Below are 24729 nucleotides of genomic sequence, written 5' to 3' on the forward strand. Positions count from 1 at the left end.
CGTATACACTCCTCCAGAGTTATGCCATTGGTTGAGCCAGTTGTTGCTATGTCAGGCGGCTTAAACAAACAGAACATGTTTTGATGGCGCCACAGAGCTTATTTTAATGGAAAATCGACATGCGCTTATAGTTATTTACTGCACTTTTAGCTGGGAAAAGAGAAAGTATTTTAACACACTTCCCATTTAAACCTGGTGCTGCACTTCATTTTAATCCTTATTTTAATTTAAATCTTGACATGAATAGGCAGAAAAATCAAATGTTTTGATATGTAGAAGTTTATTGAAGCTTTTTAGACAAAATAATAATAATGATAATAATAAAATATACTAAAAGAAAACTTGTTTGTTACGAGTATCTTATTTGATCATTCCTTTATGGCTCATTAATGGCTCATATTGTACAAGGAGGAAAAAACACCTGATAACACCTAAATATATAATGCAATGCAATACAATGATGATTGAGACATTTACAGATAAATATTCCTTAAAAGCCTGATGTCATATTTGATACTCAAATTTTAACAGATTTTTCGGTCCAATAAATGTTTGTCTTGAAATTTATTTTCATGTTTACTTCTGTAAAATCAATAAAGAATTCAGAGCAAAAAGACGCATGTACCCACAACCTGAAAGGCACATTTTTAGAATTATACTAAAAGGCATTTTGCTTGCTAAAAAAGTACAATGGAAGGCATGTAGTAGATTGTGTACAACAGGTTTTTCAGCAAAGTTTTGATTGTTGATAATAGAGGCCTTACAGTAGGTATCTTGTAGTTTGTCTTTGTTGGTTGGCTTTCTCATAATGTCCTTGCATTGCCTCTTGAGTTAAGTAACAATTGTCTGAAATGTTCTTTTCCGATACTTCAACTCATAAGCAAATATTGACCTTGTTTGGATTCAGCCCTATAGCGTTCATGAATGTCAAAGTCTGCAAGCCTCAGGATAGCTTGTTTGCTAACTTTGTGTTTTATGTTATCTTCAGATATCTGCTTGAAAGAGGTGACCTCAATAGCAGACAGCCTTTATAATATCCAGCTGCTGAAAGAGTTTGCCAATGAGTACCTTAACAAAAGCTTCTATTTGACTTTAGAAGACATGTTGTATGCACCTCCTGTGCTCAAGGTAAGTTATTCAGTTATGTATAATGGATCTCATCATTAACAGGATGTTTCATTTTTTTCCTTATGGGTCTGTTCATGATTCTCTCGTTGTTCATTTTCTTCTGCAGCACAATGTTATGGTATTTATAGCGGAGCTCTTCTGGTGGTTTGAGATTGTGAAGCCTGAATTTGTCCAGCCCAGAGATGTTCAGGAATTTAAAGATGGTGAAGAGAGTTTATTTATTTATTTATTTATATTGGCTGTACATTTGTCATATTATTGTCATTATTATGTCATTATTATGTTATTATACATGTGTCCTATTATTATTGTCATATTATCATAATGCTTAAAGTTGTTGATTTTTTTTTTTTTTTTTTTTAACAAATAAAGTTTGCATGAAGCCTCAACCAACATCCTCAAATTTTGGCTAATGTAATAATAATATGACTTGTATTATAATAATCTCATTGCAGCAAGAGCAATGACTCAGCCCAAGAGTGCCAGGCCTACTGTGCCCATCTCCAACGCCACCAAACGGAGCTTCCTGGTGTCTCCCGGTGTGGTTGATCCAGCTCTTCCTGTCCAGAGCAGCCCGGAAGTTTGTAACAGGTACTTCCTGCACCCTGAAGAATCTGAGCCTCTGTAAGTGCTTCATGGTTTTGTCTCTGTTCCATGTGTAAAATCATTCATTGTGGTAGTTGTGGGTGTAAATGTCAGTGATCTGGTCAAAGCTGTTTCAGTGTAAAAATATGCTGTGGTCTTTCTCAGATTTCTTTCTAAATAAACTTATAATTAACATTCCCTTCTTGCTAAACTAAAACTATTTCACCAGGCAGACCCCTATTACTTAATCTACCAGAGTAGAAAAACAACATGCATCGACCCATGAAGTGTTCACTAACTTAATTTACAAATTAAAATTATAAAACGTCTAATGCAGAAGAGTTAATTTCTCTATTAGGCAATGTTTAAATTTTTAGTAGGCCACATCTTAGAGGGTGTTTCATTTTATACAGTAACTAAAAAGATAACCTAATTAATAATTAATAAAAATAATTAATAAAAAAGCTTTATATTTCAAAAAACAAATTGAAGTAGAAATAATTTTAAAGTTAGTAGGCCTATTATAACTTCATTATTATAAAAAAGTCCTTAAGTGTAATTTAAGTTTGTATACAAATCAGTTTAGTACCAACTATATAATGTTGAGATTTTTTTTTTTTTTGAGAAAATTTGCCATGCACTGTACCTGATATACACTATATTCAAAATAACTGATATTGACTCAAATTGCAAGCTTGTGAATCAAAATGCATAACTATGATGACAGACTGGCAGGAAATGGAGCATAACGAGTCCAAACAGGGTGATATTGCGACATACTGATGAGCCTCATCTTTCCATTGTTAATAATAGTTGCAACTTGCACTCTTAAATGTGAATTGAAAATTGCTAGCTGATAAAACCAATTCTCCAGGGACCATATTCATATATTATCTAAGGCTAAATGTAGATCTTAACTGGCTGAGTTAGATGGTGGTTGACACTAAACGGTAGAAAATCAGTCCAGTCTCTCCAGAACACGCTCACTGGGGAGATTTGCTTAGGGCTCCCAATAACCTAAACATGCCCCTGTTGGCTTCCATATGTTGTTTGCAGTTATGAAGTGTATAGACATTCATGCATGCACTTTAACATGAACTTTGCTTGCATGTTTATGATTCACACCTAAATCATATTGTATCATAACATCTTTTGCATTGTCATGGTGAGCCTGTGTTTTTAGGCATGCTGAGACAGTACTGCATTGCCCTGCCTAACTTAAAAGAATTTTAATAAGTTCACTGTGCTTACTTTTGTTTCACAGGCAAAGTAAAAATACAAGCTACTCTGACATAAAAGGCATTTTAATGTCATGCTGGTGCCATTAATGTTGCTCTGTAATTGTAGCACTGTTTTAAATGGTCTTTTTAGAGTCCTAAACAGAGCAGTGCTGCTTGTCTATATTTGTCCATCCACATGGAAAATGTTTAGTGTCAGTTACGATTAGATTTTGGCTGGATAGACCTCTGGGGGCCTGGAGATCATTCGTCCTAATTTTTTTGTGCTGGTGGTTTGCCAACCGTGTTCTCTGCTTGCTGTTTCAGTAATAAGGGGAGTTCTGGGTTCAGCCCCTCCCATCCACTTCTGCCACTGAGACAAAGACAAAAGAAGGCTCAGCCAGGAGAAGAAAGCATGGGTATGGGATCAAGCATCTGCTGCCATTCATAGAAAAACTCTAACTAGTTTTGTTGTTGTTTTCATGCTCATGGAAGGTACCCAAAAATGTTCACTCTAAGAAATAGTTAATGTGATGTTTTTTTTTTTTATTTTATTAAAGCTGCTTCGGTTAGATTTTGAAAGTTGAACATTCTGTCAATTTGTTTATTATTATTAACTTCTTATAAAACTTATTAAGTTTTTAGGCAGAATACTGGGGATTAGTTATTTAGAACAAACTCCTAAACAGAATGTTTGAGGAATATAAAGTTTAGTTTTTCGCCCCATGATGATTTTTCCCCCCATTATTTTTTTTTTATGACCTTCAAGGCCCTTTGTCCACTCCAGTTTTCATTCATTTTTTAGTAAATTTTTTCCCCCCTGCATTATGGTAATATGAATAAATTCACATAAATTGTGAAATATACTTAAATTTGTTTAATTCAATTTATGCTTATTTACATAACATGTTAATTTTCATAAGAAACATGGTGGGGGGTTGACCTAGACTTAGATCTGTCAAGTCAGCAATGGCCTTTTAGCAGTTTGACTTAGAATAAGGTAATCATATTCTCTTACTTGTGCTTTTCTTATTAGCCTCTCGAAATCGCTCCAATTCTTTGACGCAAGAAGGTCACTCCAGAGGATCTGTGGCTTGGTCAGATAAACGGCAGAGGTACAACACTATTGACAAATATAAATACTTAAAACATATATTTTAAGATATTTCATTGATTTTATATTTAGTTTGGTAATTCTTGTCTTATCATAATAATCAGGCCACTGTCTCAGCTGAATCGGTATGTTCTTCACTCTGCTACGGACAGCGATGCAGACTTGGCCTCGGGTGACAGCGTTAGTCTGACTTGCTCTATCAGTGAGGACAGCCTGGCTTCCACTGTCACACCCAAGCACCAGAGCCATCCAGGTCACGGTAGTGTTAAACGGGTCAATGGCCATGGTCTACTGGGCAACGTTAACATGGATGAGGAGGAAGAGCTGGTAACCATCTCCAGGGCCGATTCATCCAAGAATGACATCACCCTGGTAAATTCTGAAGACGCAGAGCGACAGAGTGCTACCCCTGGTGCTAAAACAGGCATTTGGGGAAGACAGGAGGAAGCATCCTCAGATTCCCGAACAGCCAGTTTCTACCTGGAACCTTTGATGCCTGCGGTTCTCAGGCCAGCCAAAGAGAAGTCCATAAGCCTGAATAAGGAAGAAGAGTCAGGAGAAGGACGGCATCGAGGACCAGCACGAAGAATGGCAGGAGCAGAATGCGCCGTTTCGTCTTCCAGACGGAGACCTCCGCACACCCTTAACCGGACCTTTACCCCCAACATCAGCTCTGAATTTGAGACAACTATTGAGCATAAATCTAGTGAACTTGTGCCTCCAGCCCCTGGGCAAATGCAAGCTTTCAAACCACTGGCGACAAGTAGCGTTGAGCAGTCTTCTGCTGATCGGTCACCTGGGTTTTACCTTCATTCATCGGTGCCTGAGGACAAGAGGCCTGTCCAAGCATGGGACATCCATCCAGGGTCTGATATAGAGACAGTGGAGACCATTGAGGAGCAGGATGCAGAGCTCACCAAAGAGCTTCATCCAGACAGGAAACAGTTCTATGAAGAGGACGAAGAGTCGGCCAAACTGCGTGAGGACATGAATGTGAAGGAACATGAGGATAAGGATGGTGGGAGCAGGTGCTCTAGCCCTGGCCAGCAGTCCCAAGTCAGCAGTGTGGCTAGCGGCAGCATTCGTATGACCAGTTTTGCCGAACGAAAGATGCAGAAGTTTGGTAGCAACCAAGACATCCGGTCCAGCACAAGCAGCTCGCAGCGCACAACACCTGATGGCTCAGAGAGTTGCACCCTTCCTCTGACCTCTTGGAGGATGAAAAGAGACCAGAGTCCCACACCGCAGAACAAGGACAGTACCAACATGCTGGCCTCTGAACTTGTTCAGCTTCACATGCAACTTGAGGAAAAGAGACGTGCAATTGAATCCCAAAAGAAAAAGATGGAGGTCTTGGCGGCAAGACAAAGGCTTAAGCTTGGAAAAGCAGCCTTCCTGCACATAGTAAAAAAAGGGAAGAGTGACACTCTCCCTCAGCCTACAAAGTCTGAGTACTACTTGAAAGATGGCCAAAAACTCAATCAAGAGAAGTCATCAAAAGATGACACCTGTGTTGATTCTCTGAGAGACGGGCCAAAAGTGGCTGAAGAGCCAGAGAAGGCATCTCTCGAGTGGGCAGGTGGGGGGACTGTGTCCCCTAGTGCCTTAGACATGGATGAAGAGATGGATATTAATGAATGCAACCGCTCCATTGAGTTGCTGAACGAGGCCATAGGAAACATTCAGCAGCAAATGATGCAACTTTCACTCCAGCAGGAAGTGCTCATGAGGCAGAATCTTCAGTCTCCAACAGGTGCTGCTTCACCACCTAGCAGTGACCAAAGTAATGTATCTGAACCTAGGATCAAAGCTTCTATACATTTCACTGAACCAAGTGGCAGCCCTGTGATACGAAAGCCACCCAAACTAAGTTCAGCACGGTCCCGTTCCAAACCTTCAGAGCTGTTGCTTAAGGAGCACAGCAAAGGGCAGAAGAGCACTACTCCTACACCTACTGACAGCCCCTCTGCCAGAGTTATTCAAGGGGCCAGGGCCCCCAAAGCAGAGCCTGAGGACATCATGCAAAGCTCTGCAAGATTGGACTCATTCAACAAAGACAAAGGGAATCCAAAAAGCACTACGTTCCACCTTAATGATGAAGCAAACTTGAGGATGGTCTCAAGGGAACCAAGTTCTGTGGCCCTTGGTGTCACTTTCGATGAATCTATTTCCAGTACCATACGGGACATTGAGGCTACATCTGATGATGGGCCTGAGAGGGATAATGTCTCTTCAGAGGACATTTCTAGAGGAAAAGTCAATCTTATTGAAGTAGACTTGTCTGATTTGGCTGCTAACCCAGATGAAGAAAGCAGCAATGTATTGGATGTCACCGCTGATGGAAGTGATGGGGAAAAGAAGTCTGGAATGGGCTTCTTTTTCAAGGTAAAGTCAGTGCAGTGGACAGGACATTTGAAAAGTATTTATCTGAAGGCAAATAGGTTGTATTTTTCTGGCAAAGTGTTTATTTTATGTACTGCTTACATTTTATTAGTGGCATCCCAGCAGCCCAGAAATCTAGTATTTCAGAAAATGTAAAAATCTAAAAGTTTTGTTGTTGAATGTCTGCAGGATGAGCAAAAAGCAGAGGATGAATTGGCCAAAAAGCGAGCAGCGTTTCTGCTGAAACAACAGAGGAAGGCAGAGGAGGCACGGCTCCGCAAGCAGCAGATAGAGGCTGAAAGTGAGCTGAAAAGAGATGAAGCCAGGTATTGACAACCCTTGAAGTGCCATCCTTCAGGAATATAAAAATGGTAAAGAGAAGCTCTGCATTTTTCATGGAGATTGTATGTTTAAAGCCTCTCTTCTCTCCCAATTCCAGGAGGAAAGCTGAAGAGGAAAGAATCAGAAAAGAAGAGGAGAAGGCCAGGAGAGAGTTGATAAAGCAGGAATATCTTCGAAGGAAACAGCAAGAGATGTGTGAGGAGCAAGAACAGCCCCAACCCAAACCCAAGACCAAGGTCAAAAAACAAAGGCCGAAGTCTGTGCTGAAAGAAGAACCCTCAATCGAAATGCTTTCCAAGTGCCCTGCTGCCAGTAAGTGTTAAATCATGCCTTCTGTTATTACATTATTGCTGAGTTTAAAAAAGAAACATTCAATGTCACTTAAACTGAAATAATAAAACCATGTCCCTCACTAGGTGAGAATCTCATCAGTGCCCAGTCTGGTTCTAATCTGTCATTGGCCTCTGTGGCCACCACTGAACCAGACAGTGTCAACTCAGGAGGGGCGGGATCTCAACGGTAAGTCCTTCCCACTGCCCTACAGGGTGCGTGCAGACCCGTGCTTGCATTTCATTAATTTGTTTCAGAATCAATTGAATGTGTTCAGACTGTGACCTTCAGAGCACTCTAATGTTGCTGTTCATTCTTTCCATGAACAGAGGGGAATCAGTAGAGTCATTTCCAGGCCTCAGTCGCAATTCCAGTCGGACTACAGAAAGAGACTGGGACAACGGTTCCACCGCGTCTTCCATTACATCAACATCCATGGCAGAATACACAGGTGAGTTTTTCACTTTCTGTTCTGTAGGAAGCAAGTGGTTTATATTTGTGTTTGATGCTCAATGGCTGTGGGTACAACATGCTGGTCTGGTGTGCTAAATTATTTACATTCCTCGACACCAGGACAACATCCTGTGTTAAAAAATGGCAGCATGTTGATGTAATCTTGACCATGCATTAACCAATATGTTTGTCTTTGTGCTCGAGTACATAAGCGCACATCAATTTTTTTGTTTGGGCAGACATTAGTAGATGAATTTGTCCTTCAAGCCTGAACTCTCTGATGTGTTTTACTTGTTTGCTCTTAAATTGACAACTAATATGTTTTACAGGGCAAATACATGCTATTTGTTCTGTTTGTTGACTCGCATTCTAAAGCTGAAGTATGTGTGCACAATTCAAAGTTTTATATTTGTCCTCCATAACTTTACATTTAAATTTAAGCGTATAAAAAATCACTGCAAAAATACTTGGGTTCATCTCAGTTATTTGGGTAATGCTCAGAATGGCATAGCTACATTATCATTGATGAATTTTATCTTAGCATTCACTGCAGAGAACCTTTGAACCATGTAAGGCAAGGTATTGTTTAGAAGGAGAATAGAAAGGTTTGTGGCATTTGTCGGCTGTCAGAGTGATGGATGAGGTAGTTTTAGCTTTTAATCATGGAGACTGAGAAGCTCCTGTACGCATCAATGAGAGCTGTATAGGGCTCAAGGAGGGACACCATGTCCTAACAAATTGACAAGCAATAAACTCAAGTTTAAAACAAAATAAAGAAAAAGAGTTGTTGTCCTAACCAGCTATGACAACAAGACATCTTATCGGTCATTTGTTTTCTACTTGGCCAGCCCCGTCTACTGTGAAATTACATTGGTCCAAAAAAACCCTGCTCATAAATTGCATTATTAACCGCAAATATTTTGTGTTTAGGTGACTTATTTTTTCCCTCATGTCTATAAAAAATAAAGAAAATAGAGTTGCTCTGAAAAATGCAGTCTGCTGTATAGATTTTATCATATAAGTAATGATCCTGGTACCTCTTTTTGTCCTTTACAGAAGTCCTAGTTAATCTTTAATTTTCTCATCTATTTTCACTTTTTTTTTTTTAAGGAAATTAAGCAAGATCAGCAAGATTTATGATGTTTTAAAAGATTTCTATTTCAAATAAATGCTGTTCTTTTAAATGGTAACACTAAGGTCTCATTTGCTGACATTAATGCATTAACTAACATAAACAATGATCAATATATTTCGTACAGCATTTATTAACCTTTGTTAATGTTACTTAAAGGGTTAGTTCACCCAAGAATGAAAATTATCATTAATGACTCACCCTCATGTCGTTCCAAACCCGTAAGACCTCCGTTCATCTTCGGAACACAGTTTAAGATATTTTAGATTCAGTTCGAGAGCTTTCTGTCCCTCCATTGAAAATGTATGTACGGTATACTGTCCATATCCAGAAAGGTAATACAAACATCATCAAAGTAGTCCATGTGACATCAGTGGGTTAATTAGAAGTTTTTGAAGCATCTAAAATACATTTTGGTCCAAAAATAACAAAAACTACGACTTTATTCAGCATTGTCTTCTCTTCTGAGTCTGTTGTATATCCGCTTTCACTCCACAGTGACGCTGCTGCTGCTTCTTCTTTCCTGTTTTACGGCCGTTGGCATCCAGCTTATTGGTGCATTACTGCATTGGTGCATTGCTCTGGACAGTGACTCGATTAGGACATCCGCGACATGCACACCTACGCACCATTTTAAAAAAATATAGCAATACCAATATACAAACAATGTAGAATAGCTTGAATACAGGGTGCGTCTCCCTCAGACTGTAAACAAAGCTTGGGCGCACTAGAAAACGCGTCATCAGCATCACTGTCCGAACCAGAAGGGGGCGGTAATGCACCAATAAACTGGATGCCAACCTCCCTAAAACAGGAAAGAAGAAGCAGCAGCAGCGTCACTGTGGAGTGAAAGCGGATATACAACAGACTCTGAAGAGAAGACAATGCTGAATAAAGTCAAAGTTTTTGTTATTTTTGAGGGTGAGTCATTAATGACATAATTTTCATTTTTAGGTGAACTAACCCTTTAATGTTCATGTTAGTTCAAATTGCACTAATGTTAACAGATACAAATTTGGATTTAATAATAGATAGTAAATGTTGAGATTAACAATAACTAAGATTAATAAATGCTGTAATGTTCATTCTTAGTCCATGTTAACTAATGTAGTTAAGTAATGTAAACTAATTAACCTTATTATAAAGTGTTACCTTTTAAACTTTATCACAGTTTCCACAAAAATATTAAGCAGCACACCTCTTTTCAACATTGACATTGATTATAAATGTTTATTGAGCATCCAATCAGCATTAAATTTGAGAATTCGATTTGTGAAAGATCATGTGGCACTTAAGACTGGTAATGGCTGCTGAGAATTCAGCTTTACCATCACAGGAATAAATTGCATTTTACAATATATATTTAAATAGAAACTGTTATTGTAAATTGTATTATTGTTTCAAAATATTACTTTTTTTTTTTTTTTTACTGTATTTTTGATCAAATAAATGCGGCCTTGGTGAGCATAAGAGACTTCTTTTTAAAAGATTAGGGGGAAAAAATCTTATAGACCCAAAACATTAATAAAGCATGGCCTTATAGGACAACCAATGCTTTTCATTATGTGTTATATATTGCAGTTTTAATATCGTTTTTTATTTTAATATTTTGTCACTTTAGGACCCAAGCTTTTCAAGGAGCCAAGCGCGAAGTCCAACAAGCCAATAATCCACAACGCCATCTCTCATTGCTGCTTAGCAGGAAAAGTAAATGAACCGCAGAAGAACTCCATTCTTGAGGTGTGTGACCAGTTTGCAGGTTCATGGTATGCAAATAGTTTTGCCTATAAATTTTGATATTGAACTATAGAAATTTAATTGCCTCCTTTTTTACCTGTAGGAGCTGGAGAAGTGTGAATCCAACCACTTGATGATTCTCTTCCGGGACAGTGGCTGCCAGTTCAGAGCCCTTTACTCCTACTTCCCCGACACAGAGGAGATCCACAAGCTCACCGGCACAGGGCCCAAGAGCATCACTAAGAAGATGATCGACAAACTCTATAAGTACAGCTCGGACCGCAAGCAGTTCACTGTAATCCCCGCCAAGACTGTGTCCGTTAGTGTAGACGCGCTGACTATCCATAACCACCTGTGGCAAGCCAAAAGACCCGCAGGGCAAAAAAAGAGCGGAAAGTGAAGACGGATGGCACTCGTAAGATCTGCACTTTTACAACAAGGCCAGAAATCACTTGCCTACTTCCATCAGAGTTTGGATGGAAGAGGCTCGCTGGACAAACAAACAAACAGGCATGAGTCAACATGCACTTCATTTGAATGTGTTTTGGGTTGAAGTAGTCCTGTGGTCTTTTTACCTGATTCATTTTTTGCTACTTGAAGTATTTATTAGTTTGGCACTGATTAGCTCATTTAAACGAAGCGCCCATGATCCCCCATGATTGTTTCTGTTTGATATGTTTCCCTCTTTTTTGCAAGGGAAACACGTTTTCCTTTAACCATCTTCAAAACATGTATGAGGATTGCCAGAACTCAAATTAATGTAAAAAAATATAGCTGACTTGCCTCTCAAACAACCTTTTTTTTTGCCTCCGAAACATGCTGCTCCTTTGTTGTCGCTGGGACAATCCCAGGTATGCGTACTTTTGGCCTTCATGCGTTGTGGTACTATGTCTGTTTATTCGGCGCTTTGAAAAAGCAGCTCAGCTGTAGCCCATTGTTTTTTAAAACACTATGGTCCTTTCGATAAGGGAATCAAACAGACCTTGATAAGTGTCAGATGCAGTTCTCTTCTCTTCTGTTCTTCTGTAGCGGCCTCTCCACTGGACAGTCTTTACTATGGTGCACTTATGATCATGTTTTAGTGCTTTTATTATCATGCAATGTAACCATGTTGATGTTGGCACTGGAGCTTTTTTCTCATGCGAAGAGCAGCATGCTCTGTTATGAAGAGTGTCGCTGTAAACGATTTGAATGACAGTATTTAATATATTCATAATCGGTTACTTCCCTTGCAGTCGCTGTCTAATTATTTACCAAGGTTGAAAACATTCCTCAGCGAAAAAGTGTCAACACTGCCGACATCTTTGTGTCTAGACGTTCGAGAACACTCACAGAAGCCTCGTATTTGGTGTCGAGATCAATTGAGTGTTGCACATGCACTTTATTTTTTGTTTTGCTCATGAAGGTTTATAGCTTGGGTAGAATTTCAAAGGGCTTACTAAACCATTTTTTGCTCTTAAAGCTGGTTGTTGAAAGGTGAAGATACTCTGTTATACGCTGAGAAACATCTCTCAAACACTAACACCGAAAAGAGCACACTGACAGACCCTTAATGATTCTTAAACTACTGTTTCCAAATAATAGGTGTTAGATTTGTCTATATGTCGCAGCTGCATTTTGTTTAATTTTTAATTGCAGTTTTGTATATTGTCTGTTTTTATATATTAACTAAAAGATTGTATTGATGTTGGTCACCTGTTTTTTTTTTAAACACTACTACTCATTCTTGATCATTTTGCTTCCTTTATCATACCATTATTTATTTTAAATAAGACTGAGAATTAATAAATATTTCAAGTCAATACATTCATTCTCATTTGTTTTTCCATTTAATTGTTTACATTTTCATCTTCCACTTTATTTTTTAACACCTCTTGCATTATACAGTAATCACAGTGGGTACGGAAAGTATTCAGACCCCCTTAAATTTTTCACTCTTTGTTATATTGCAGCCATTTGCTAAAATCATTTGTTAATTTTTTTCCTCATTAATGTACACACAGCACCCCATATTGACAGAAAAACACAGAATTGTTGACATTTTTGCGGTTTTAATAAAGAAAAACTGAAATATCACATGGTCCTAAGTATTCAGACCCTTTGCTCAGTATTTAGTAGAAGCACCCTTTTGATCTAATACAGCCATGAGTCTTTTTGGGAAAGATGCAACAAGTTTTTCACACCTGGATTTGGGGATCCTCTGCCATTCCTCCTTGTAGATCCTCTCCAGTTCTGTCAGGTTGGATGGTAAATGTTGGTGGACAGCCATTTTTAGGTCTCTCCAGAGATGGTCAATTGGGTTTAAGTCAGGGCTCTGGCTGGGCCATTCAAGAACAGTCACGGAGTTGTTGTGAAGGCTTCCGTCGGGCCACTCTGCCATAAAGCCCCGACTGGTGGAGGGCTGCAGTGATGGTTGACTTTGTACAACTTTCTCCCATCTCCCGACTGCATCTCTGGAGCTCAGCCACAGTGATCTTTGAGTTCTTCTTTACCTCTCTCACCAAGGCTCTTCTCCCCCGATAACTCAGTTAGGCCAGCTTTAGGAAGGGTTCTGATCATCCTAAACGTCTTACATTTAAGGATTATGAAGGCCACTGTGCTCTTAGGAACCTTAAGTGCAGCAGAAATTGTTTTGTAACCTTGGCCAGATCTGTGCCTTGCCACAATTCTGTCTCTGATGTCTTCAGGCAGTTCCTTTGACCTCATGATTCTCATTTGCTCTGACATGCACTGTGAGCCTTAAGGTTTTATATAGACAGGTGTGTGACTTTCCTAATCAAGTCCAACCAGTATAATCAAACACAGCTGGACTCAAATGAAGGTGTAGAACCATCTCAAGGATGATCAGAAGAAATGGACAGCACCTGAGTTAAATATATGAGTGTCACAGCAAAGGGTCTGAATACTTAGGACCATGTAATATTTCAGTTTTTCTTTTTTAATAAATCTGCAAAAATGTCAACAATTCTGTGTTTTTCTGTCAATATGGGGTGCTGTTTGTACATTGAGGAAAACAATTAACTTAAATGATTTTAGCAAATGGCTGCAATATAACAAAGAGTGAAAAATTTAAGGGGGTCTGAATACTTTCCGTACCCACTGTAAGCTTTGCCTCATAGTAATGAATATTAGTATCAAGTGTTGAACATTGTACATAACTGACTAAATTGACAGTTTTTTGGCAGTTGATAAACTTATATCAAAAGCTTTACTGTCATTGGGTGATTGCTAGAAAAAATGGTAGTTTAATTACTGGGGATCTCGTGATGGGTGTCCCAACTTCTGCCAACTGGAACACTGCGTCCGTGCTTCATCGACAAGCACTGTATCCTTGACAGTCCACTGATGACACATTTGTTTCTTGGCAACTGGTAGTTTATCCTCAGCGGGGGGCTCTACAGGTCAGGCATTCAGTGGATGGATGGTCATTAGACGGGAACTCTGAAGACCTTGTTATATGCTGTTTTTCAGTATGCACGGTGAGTATTATTGCTCTTCGATTTGATGTTTGCTTCAAAATCAACCAAATTGTGATATAAACAGATGTTTCTTTTCTTCTGCCTAGCTCTCTTTATTTTTGTGGTGCTCCAGTGCATACACGAGGCATGGTTTCAGTCCTGTATATACACAGATACAGACTATGTTTGCAAGGAGATACCAAAAGGTAGGATGGTCTGAAGTCACTTGATATTCATAAAAATAATGTGTGGTTACACTTTATTTTGATGGTCCCCTTTAGACATTCTTTTGACTATGAGTAACCTTGCATCTACATGTCAGCTAACTTTCAGTTAGTTGAGTATTAGTCGACTTTAAGAGGTAGTTTCAGTAGAATAAGCTGACATGTACTTGCATTACTTATAGTCAGTAGAATGTCTGTTGGTGGACCAACAAAATAAAGTGTTAGCAGATATATAGCAGACAGTCTACTAATACTCTACTAATAAGTGTAATAAAGATTATTGGGAGACTTTTATTATTTATTTACAAAAGATTAAGACTGTTACTTGACATAATTATTTGTGAAATGACCAATGGTGATCGCAGAAGTGATCTGTATGACTCATTACTCCAAGTCTTCTATAGCCATACAGCTTTATGTGGAAAACTGACTGAAAGTGTTTATTTACTGAAAACCCTGCTTGAGCCCTGGTCACCATTGACTTTCTTTATTGGGAAAAGTGCAGTCTGGAGTCATAAAGGTTTCAAAAGATGTGCCGAGTAAATTAGTTTTATATAAACTATCCCTTTAACAGGAGATTCAGATTAATAAAGTTTTATGTCTTTTTTTTTTCTAGATTATCCTGCTGGCTTGACCTCTGTGATTATCTTTGTGAGTGGTTTAGGAGAAATAAGTTTATCCATGTTTAACAGCACAAACCTGACCTCTGTGAACAGCCTGACTATGGCACACCAAGGTGTCACAGCAATAGCACCGCAAACCTTTGATAAGTTTCAAAGCCTCAAAACTCTCAATTTGCATGATAATCATCTTTCCCAAGTCTCATCAGATTGGTTTAGCCATCATGCTGCACTTGAGACACTCAGACTGTCAAATAATAAAATCACTACACTGGATCATAATTCTCTTGATGGGCTGTCAAACCTGCTCATGCTAGATCTGTCTCAGAACCAGATTCAAACCATAACCCAGAGTAGTTTTCTCAGTCTCAGTAAACTGAGGCAGTTAGATCTGTCCAACAATCAACTGACACATTTGAGTGCAGATTTGTTTCTTCCACTTAACTGCACAAAGATCCATTTGGATGGAAATCCCTGGGACTGCTCCTGCTCTGTGAAGGACTTTGCCAAATACCTGAGAGGTATACAGTAATTTTATCTCATACTTTATCTAATGCTGCTGAAATACCCATATAACATTATAATAAGCAAAGAAAACAAGTATCATTTCCTCACCCTCATTCCATTTGATTTTTTTTTTAAGTTAAAAGAACAGTTTTGAATTTTAATATTTTACAATAATAGTGTTTTTACTGTATATTTCATCAAATTATTGTATTTTTGTTACACACATTTAACTGTATTTTTCTTGGTTAGCATAAGAGACTTTTCAAAAATGTAAAAATAAAAATAAAAATCTTATAACCTCTTCCAAACTGTACATGAATAGTATACATGAGGCGTATTATTAGGGATGCACTGATACCACTTTTTCCAGAATGATACAGATACTTTCATTTTTAGTACTTGCCAATACCTGTATTGTCATTGCATTTTTCATTTTTAAAAATATTGGGAAAAAAAAACAAAAAGAACATGAATCAAATTAGTTGACTTAGCAAATATACATTACTCCTAATTATGCCTGTTAAAATGTATTATAGGACCTATTGTTATTTTTACTGTTCATATTATTGCTTTGTCATATTTAATCTTTAATTTAATAGCACAGTGCATAGATAGCATAGAGATGCTCCAGCAATGATATAAGGATTTTTTTCTACTGACCTGGTTGGACCAGTGGATAAATGATTTGGGTACAGAAATTGAATAAAGTAATATTGTAAAATAACACTGCATAGTCTTCACTGTATAAAATTAAATATAGATTTAACATTATTAAAGTACTGATACTTTTATTTTTAGTACTTGCTGATGCAGAGCACTAATATATATATATATATATATATATATATATATATATATATATATATATATATATATATATATATATATATATATATATATATATAAAAAATATATACTCCTAATTATGCCTATTAAAATGTATTGTAGGAGCTACTGTTCATATTCTTGCTCTATCATATTTTAGTTTTAATTTAATAGCACAGTGAAATATTTAGAGGGCACAATAAGGATTTATTTCTACTGGTGTGGTTGGGCCAGTGGTTAATGTTTTAGATACAATTTTTAGGTAGAGTAAATTTGGATCAAGTAAATGTAAAATAACACTGTATAGACTTCACTGTATAAAATAAAAATAGATTCATCATTATCAAAGTTACAAAAGTTATTCAGTCAAGAGCAGTGAGTGATTTTTCTTTTCTATTTGTCTTTTGCTCAACAAACATTTAGGACAAAGAGAATTTATTAGGCTGCTGTCACTTTAAGAGCTGCACGTATCCAACATACAGTTACACACGTTTTCTTTCTCAACTGTTTGTTCACTTAAGACATAACCGACTGTTTCACAAGGATACTTGTGCATTTTGACATAATTATTTGTGAATTTGTCCATTCAAGCGCAAGAAAACACGAAAGAGAAGAGTTTTTCGTATATTTGCCTGCAGAAAACTTCTTGAAAGCGTCATGTGATTACTGTACTGTACTACCTTCCTGTAATGTAGTGAGCCACTTGTTATACATAATCACGTAACAGTTCATGTTCTTGCACATTCCATGTAGTACACATTGGTATACTGAGTGAGCGATCATATCTGAACTACAAACTTTCCAGCGACGTCGACAAGCTTGCGCATCTGTTCCACTGCTTGCTCAGTGTACTCTGCGTGTTTTGCTTACCAGCTCACCCACAGCAGCTATAGTGTGAACATTTAATTTGTTTAATACTCTGTTAATTTTTTTTTTTCATGGAAATCCTTCTCTGATATCTCCATTGTGCTCCATTTTTGCTCTTTTGTCAGTGTTACTTTGTCTGGACACAAACTCTATACACACATTGTGGCATCGGTTTTTGGTATCAGAGCATTTTTGATGAGTACGAGTACATGAGTGCAGTATCTGTGCACCCCTACTTATGATAGATAATTTTCATTTTTGGGTGGAACATTGTGGATTTTAAATGACTTTCAGATATCTTTGCAGGTCTGCAAAATGCCTCTTTGCTGGAGAATGAGATGTTGGTGTGCTGTAACAGCCCACCTTCTCTGAAAGGTGTGCCAGTATGGCAGGTACCAGAGTGTGAAACCCTCACAACCACGGGCTCTACCACTACGAGTCATACCAATGCAAGCCTTACCACTGGAAGTCCTGCCACTGTAATTATAACCAAACCTCTCACAATTGGACACTCAACTTTAATAATTTTAATTGGTAGGTAGATTCATTGCCTTACTTAGCTTTCAGCTTGGTAACTTTCATGTACAGTAGCTTGTGTTGTGTTATTGTTGTGAATGACTAACCTTTTATTATATAACCAGTGGTACTGTGTGCCCTGGTACTTGTCATTTGTGTCCTCTCAGTGCTGTACCACAGGAAACGAGAAAGGAAACATCTACAGGCTGTAAAACCTTCTTCAGAAAAATCAGAGATTATACAGGCTAGTAACACAACTGCAAAGAGCTACGGAGAAGAACACAGAAAAGTAAAATCTGAACTTGCTAATAAAACGCAAATTGCCACAAGAGAGGTCTTACTGAGGACAAACCAGATGGTGGTTGGAGACGAGAGGATATCACAGATTTACCATATTTATTCATCAGGGAAATATGAAACTAGAGAACCCATTAAACGTGTGAGCTCCGCTGGGCCAATACTTTGCAGGACAGAAATGTTTGCTAAACAGACCGAAGCAGAAGCGGCCACTGAGGAAGTTGGGGTTAGGAATGATGAGTATTACAATGGATGGATGATCTCTGAAAAACAAGACGACAATCTGAAAATTGAAGAGGTGGAGAAGTTGGAAGATGGAGAAAACGTTGCAAACGAAAAGTTCAGTAACACCACAGACACTCTGGTATCACATATGGAAGGCCTTCAAGAGGACGATAAAGATATTGGTACTGATAAGAGTGTTAAAGCCGGAACAAGTTTAGACAAAGTTGTTCCTCAGAATGGTGTGGAGATTGACATGGTGAAAGACCTGAATGAGTTGACCGTTGGAGCAGGAAGCCAGGTAAGTCAAGATATTCTCCAGGTAAAGCATGTGACATCCCAGTCTGAGGAGACTGCTGAGAAACTGCCTTACCTCACGATTGGTGCTGATCCAGAAAACCAGACCTCTGTGGTCAATCAGAACACTGCTAAAGGTACATCTGGACCTTTAAGACCCATTCGGCGGGTACTGACCTGGCCTCCGACTGCGGTCCAGTGGAAGAAGCAGTGGGCTCAAAATCAACAAGTCCTTAACGTGTTCCCCAAACTAATATTTGTAACTGGTTGCAGGCATGAAATCAGACCATTTCATCCCAGGATTTCTCCTGCAACCCTCCCAACCGCCCCACAGTTCAGTGCACTGGAGTTTCTGCCAGAAATCGCAGCCCCAATGGAAGATGTCCGAGTCGCTATTGATGAGGACACTTACAGGGCAAGTCTTGAGTCACCCACTCAAAAAGTCCAGCATTTCACTGCACAAGAACACTTCACTAACGCTAATATATCACTGAGGGAAGATGGCAGAATTATTACAAATGAGAAAACATGGAGGTCAGGTCTTGAGTCGACCATCTTCTCCGACTTATCTTCTAAGAACTCGCCTATCGAAGAAAGTGAGGTCTGCTCTGAATTGTTCAGCATTTTTAATCCATCATTTGGTGGCACCAAGTCGAAGCCTGCTGTTGGAGAGGAGATAATCAACAAAGATTACATGGAGGAAATGCAGAGCGTAAAGAAAAAGACGCACCGAGATCACCAGAGTGAGCAGGTTGTATCAGAATTGCAGAAGCAGTCCAGGAGAGTGGAGAAGAAGGTACAAAGAGCTGATAGAGATCAGCGGCGGGGTCAGGCGTGTAATGGCTCTGACTCAAGAGCGCCCCCTTCAGGAGGTTCTCCAAAAGATGACAGCTTGTTGCTGGGGAATGAGTACACCTTTATAGACCTGCTACATGAGGTGGTGGAAAATCATGGGCGCTGGACCCGAGACCGATGGAGACAAACACAAAAAAACAAACACAAGCTCAAACAGAGTCGTTAGGTGCTGGAAATATCTATAAGGTATATAAATGATTGATTTCACAATATATTTTTTTTCCCCCTAAGTGTATCTGGTGTCTGTGCCACAATTGTAAAAATAAGTACATTTATATTTAAAAAAAAAAAAAATGACAAATATGATCCTAAAGTAATAATGTTCTTCAACTCTGTAGGCGAAACCTGCAAAACAAAAATACTTTAAGATATTGTATGTAAACCATTTCAACTGCTACAGTATTGTACAGACACATTTGGAAATTTTTACTGCATTGTTAAATGTAAAGTAAAATTTGTCAAACCTGGTTTATACTGTGATTCTATACATCAATATTCATAATATCCATTGGTAGGAAAAACTGTCACATGTCTCTGGCTGCATGCAGCATTTATTGATTCATTCTTACATGTTAGTACAGACTTCATTTAAGAAATTGTACAAAATTTAGAAGTTCATGTATTGTTTAGTACAATCGAAAAAACAGGAGCCAGCAAATGTAAACATGGGTCTCTGACACATTTGGCAAGATTAGGACATGCATGGTCCATGTTTTTCTATAACTACCAAAAAAAAACAAAACAAAAAAAAAAACACAAAGAAATTCTGTAAATTACAACAGCTGTAATCAGCTGATCAAGATATTGTATTTAAGTCGTAGGGAACTAGTAAAAATAGAAGAAATCTGCAGGCTGTTATTTTTAACATGCACATTATGCATATCTTTCCAAATGATGGCTGGAAATTTAGGGGGAAAAAATCAGCATGAGAAAACAGTGACCGGAATGTAACACAAGCAGTAAAACATGAACATAGTCTGATGTACTGTACAGTATTTTGAGTTAACATTAACATGCCAAGGGTTGGTAAAACCCTTAGTAACACCCCCATATACTACTGACAGGTCTTGGAGCTATGCTTTAAGCAATAAATAAACTGATTTGCTATACATGGAAGCAAAATAAGGCAGAAAACGTCATGTATAATACCATTCTGAAATATTTTAAACATAATAGCTACAATGATTTCCCTGTTTTGTCACTCTCATTGTCATCCATCACATTTCCTTATGGAGACAGACAGGTAAGAGTTATATGAGAGGTATTCAACCTTAGCTACTTTGAACAGAAAATGTGAATGCCCACTTTGCTCAATGAACGATTAATACAAATTTCTATTGAAAGAACACAAAGATTAAAAGCAAAAGCAGCTTTTCATGATGGATTTAAATGTTAGCTCCATATATTCTGCTAGAAATGACAGTGGGCAATGGAATACAGAAGCATGTCTTGATACAGAAGGCAAAAAAAAAAAGTATTGTAATATGATCCCCAAAAAATAAAATATTCAGAATAAAACCTTTTGAAATCACTCATAAATTGGTTTCATTTATGTAAAATGTATTGTGAAATGTAACTTTAAAAAATGTTTTCTTGTGTAGTTTGTATAGCTTTGTGCAATAAAATCGGCAACTTCAAATCATGTACGCGTTTATTGGGACACTTTTTCTTAGTCATTTCAATGGCAAAATGTGTACCATTCAACCTAAATTCACCCTATAATATATCTGTCCATGTGTCTAGATATATTTGAGTCAGAATCGGATAGATTTTTGTCTTAAATGAGTAGTAGCAATGTTCATTTTGCACCCCCCAAAATAAAGTAGTAATAATAATTCAAATAAATAGTTTATTTAAATTTTTTTTTTAAATACAGGTGCTTTTAGACCTGGTAGCTTTCAGAAATGTCACATAAGAAAAATAATGTTTACCAATAGTGTATATTTAATATTTTCTTTTGTATAACCCAAACATAATTCATAAATTTGACATCAAACCTTTTCCAAAGCTGATCTTGTGTATATTATACCATTTGGCATCTCTTCAATTACACCTAATGAAGATCCATGAAATACTTGTGATGCACCTGAAGCATACTTGGCTTGTGCAGTACAGTTCCTGTGAATCTTCATATTTGCTGTAGAAGAGGTTCCATTTTCTGCTATAAATTGAATATGAAATCATATGGCGATGAACTTAATGTTCTTTTCTCGGCACATGTAAACTGGTGTATGAACACACTTGTAGTGATAACTGACAATTTACAGTAAATCATCATGGCGTTTAGTTACATGTAAAAGCTTCTGCTTGGGATTAGCTTTTCATATTTCAAACGTAAAACACTGTGCTTTGAGGACAAAATCACAACAAAATACTGTGAATACTAAGAGGTCACTGAGCATGTAAAAGAATAAGTGACTAACTTATATATGTACAAATATATATGTACTATATATGTGTTATATACTTACAAAATATAGCACTGATGTAAACTAATTCTGTTCAATATCATACTGAAACACCTCGCATGTAATACCAGGCAGTATCCAGTGTTCTGGTCCACTCAAGTCAGCTGACTGGTGTAATAGTTGTTTCTTTTTGCTCTCTTTAGCTGCCCTCTTCAATACTGCTTTATCTACTGTTTCTGATATATACTGCCCTATAAATCCAAAGTGCTTGGACAGCCAGTTTGGTCCAAAATGATTCAACATACCCCACACTCCAAGTCTAAAATGCAAAAATGTAATAACCAGCCATTTCCAGAGAAGTCTGAAATGTGCCACGAGATTCTACATGTCTGTGTCGTAGAAAAGAGGAATCTGTAAATCATTTCAATGGTACAGTTACAGCCGTTTGGCTTGGTTGGGCAGCTTGGGTTGTAGTGTGTTGGCACATGGGTCGTGTCTGTGTGGTTGGTTGGCTGGCTGTGTGTCCTGACACTCTTCATGCAGATTGTAGCAGCTCAAGGCGGAGGAGGGAGGGAATCGGGGTTAACGAGAACTTCCAGTTCTTACAGATGGGTCTCGTCCCTCGTTTTAGCTCCATAGTCTTGCCGTTGCTTCGCTCCCGCTGAAGCCCCTGGGAGATTCTCAGGGACATGTGCCAGCGGATCAGAGCGGATGATGTAGCTACAGAGAGGTGGATATCAGGTTGTAGGGTTAAAAAAAACAACCAGACAGACCCAGCCCACAGTTTAAAGGGTTAGTTCACCCTCATGTTGTTCTACACACGTAAGACCTTTGGAACACAAAGAAATGTTCACCATTGGAACACAAATTAAGATATATTTGATGAAATCCGATGGCTCAGTGAGGCCTCTATTGCCAGCAATATGACTTATAAAGCGACGAGAATACTTTTTGTGTGCTAAAAAACTCCCAAAATAACGACTTTAACAATATTTAGAGATGGCCGAATCTTTTGTTTCGAATCAGTGGTAGATATTGTTTAAAAGTCGTTATTTGTTTTTTTTATGGTGCAAAAAAAGTATTCTCGTCACTTTATAATATTAAAGTAGAACCACTGAACTCACATGAGCTGTTTTAAATATGTCTTTAGTACCATTCTGAATCTTGAGAGGTTCATTGACGTTGCTGGCAATAGAGGCCTTACTGAGCCATGAGATTTCATCAAAAATATCTTAATTTGTGTTCCGAAGATGAACGAAGGTCTTACGGCTGTAGAACTACATGAGGGTGAGTAATAAATGACATCATTTTATTTTTTGGGTGAACTCACCCTTTAACATCAAATGCTGATCCATAATCAAAGTCATGCAATCACAAAATGTTAGAAAAAAAACAGTGTCTTTTTACACTGTGCAAATATCCCGTCGTCTTTGCAAATGCTATTTATACTGACTCCGCCCTTCACTGTCTGGTTGAGCCAGGCAAAATTACAAAAAGAAACCAATCCAGTAACAGGAACAGTGGCATGGCGGGTGGAAGAATCGTACTCGGTTACGTACGTAACCTCGGTTCCCTGAGATACGGGAATGAGTACTGCGTATGGGGAAAAGCTCCTTTTTCCTACTTGCTGAAGACTTTTTTGAATAGTGCAGTGTAACTGCGTATGGCGAAACAGTGCACCAACGAGCCCGCCAAAACGGCCGTGGCTTACATCTATATAAGCCGGCGTTTCGCCATGGGATTCAGTTTAACTCAAATGAAGCGACGACACAGAGCCGCAGTGTCGTGGCACGGCATTAAACGCAGTACTCGTTCCGGTATCTCAGGGAACCGAGGTTACCGACGTAACAGTATGTTCCCTTTCGATACTCCCACTCATACTGCATATGGGGAACGAATACAATCACGCCGTGCCACGACAGGGAACATATCATGGGCGCCGGAGGGGCCCAGAGGATACGTGAGGGGCCAAGGCCGTCGAACCCTATTGTACAGGGAGAACCCTGGGGAGGTGTAATGATGGAGTTCAATGAGGCCATCGAATCACACTGAAAGGACCCAAGCATGTAAGGTCGGGATGTCCAAGTTGTAAAACCTGACAAACGTGGATGGTGAGAACCAGCCGGCCGCCTCACAGATGTCTTTGAGAGAAACTCCACTAGACCAAGCCCAGGACGAGGCCATGCCTCTACTGGAATGAGCTCTTACTCCTATGGGGCAATCCAGGCCCATAGAGGAGTAACATAGAGCAATCGCGTCGACTATCCAACGCGAGAGGCGCTGCTTCGAGACCGGAGACCCCTTGGTGTGGTCATTAAAGCAGACGAAGAGCTGGTCAGATTGCCTGAATGGCTTGGACCGCTCAACATAGATTCTCAATGCCCTGACGGGGCAGAGTGAAACCATCTCTCGCTCATCCGAAGGAGGAGGTAGTGCTGAGAGGGAAATGACTTGTGCTCTGAACGGAGTCGAGAGTACCTTAGGGACATAGCCATGTCTGGGTTTCAGAACGACTTTAGAGTCGTTGGGCCCGAACTCCATGCATGAGGGGCTCACCGAGAGGGCCTGCAGGTCACCAACACACTTGACCGAAGCTAATACTAGTAGCAGCGCGGTTATGAGCGTTAAAGGCCGGAGATCAGCTGACCACAGCGGTTCAAAGGGCGGGCCCTTGAGGGTTGCAAGGACAGTGGAAAGGTCCCAGGTGGGAACTGTAAGCAGTCTAGGGGGATGAAGCCACCTAGCACCTCTCAAGAAACGCACAATGAGGTCGTTTCTGCCCACTATCTGCCCAGTGATGGAGGCGTGAAATGCTCGTAGGCTGCAATGTAGACCTTGAGCGTGGATGGGGTGAGACCCTTGTCCAGTCGCTCTTGGAGGAAAGACAGTATCTGGGATACGTCACTCTCCACAGAGTCAACACTGTGTGCTGAGCACCAGTCAACAAAGACTGACCATTTCTGAGCGTAGAGACACCTGGAAGACGGTGCTCTAGCTTGAGAGATGGTGTGTAGAATGCTCCCATCGAGGGACCAAAGGTGCAGAGCCCATAATGACTGCTGGGGGTGCCAGAACGTCCGGTTCGCCTGAGAGAGGAGGTCCTGTCTCAGGGGAATTGGCCACGGGTCTCTTGTGGAGAGCCTGAACAGCTCCGGAGACCAGATTTGTGTTCTCCAGAGCGGGGCCACCAGGAGGACTCTGTGTTTGTCTTCC

General features: G+C 39.1%; 3 protein-coding genes across 8 annotated transcripts in view; 2 read left to right on the forward strand and 1 right to left on the reverse strand.

The window, feature by feature from the left end:
- The window catches only part of camsap1b (calmodulin regulated spectrin-associated protein 1b), a 29005-nt gene extending 16812 nt beyond the window's left edge, over positions 1-12193 (forward strand). Inside the window, exons 7-18 of one of the 3 annotated variants that reach the window (XM_067406786.1) lie at positions 989-1128; positions 1235-1331; positions 1584-1752; positions 3258-3349; positions 3967-4045; positions 4149-6429; positions 6616-6752; positions 6866-7080; positions 7185-7287; positions 7428-7549; positions 10305-10423; positions 10524-12193. In XM_067406786.1, coding sequence (XP_067262887.1) covers positions 989-1128; positions 1235-1331; positions 1584-1752; positions 3258-3349; positions 3967-4045; positions 4149-6429; positions 6616-6752; positions 6866-7080; positions 7185-7287; positions 7428-7549; positions 10305-10423; positions 10524-10820 — 3851 coding nt within the window. In that variant the 3' untranslated portion in view covers positions 10821-12193. The remainder of the gene's footprint in view (positions 1-988; positions 1129-1234; positions 1332-1583; positions 1753-3257; positions 3350-3966; positions 4046-4148; positions 6430-6615; positions 6753-6865; positions 7081-7184; positions 7288-7427; positions 7550-10304; positions 10424-10523) is intronic. The other 2 variants (XM_067406788.1, XM_067406787.1) reach the window with 2 other exon arrangements.
- A 1658-nt stretch (positions 12194-13851) lies between these two features.
- Positions 13852-19383, forward strand: LOC137033652 (uncharacterized). Its single transcript, XM_067405782.1, has 5 exons — positions 13852-13899; positions 13986-14084; positions 14719-15243; positions 17228-17455; positions 17563-19383. Exons 1-5 carry the CDS (start codon positions 13878-13880, stop codon positions 19272-19274), a joined length of 2586 nt encoding a protein of 861 aa, XP_067261883.1. The 5' UTR covers positions 13852-13877; the 3' UTR covers positions 19275-19383.
- Positions 19377-24729, reverse strand: part of kcnt1b (potassium sodium-activated channel subfamily T member 1b) — a 107128-nt gene continuing 101775 nt past the window's right edge. For all 4 annotated transcript variants that reach the window (XM_067405777.1, XM_067405778.1, XM_067405780.1 and 1 more), the window contains one exon: positions 19377-22236. In XM_067405777.1, coding sequence (XP_067261878.1) covers positions 22119-22236 — 118 coding nt within the window. In that variant the 3' untranslated portion in view covers positions 19377-22118. The remainder of the gene's footprint in view (positions 22237-24729) is intronic.

This window comes from Chanodichthys erythropterus, chromosome 13 (assembly GCF_024489055.1).
Source record: "Chanodichthys erythropterus isolate Z2021 chromosome 13, ASM2448905v1, whole genome shotgun sequence".
NCBI lineage: Eukaryota > Metazoa > Chordata > Actinopteri > Cypriniformes > Xenocyprididae > Chanodichthys > Chanodichthys erythropterus.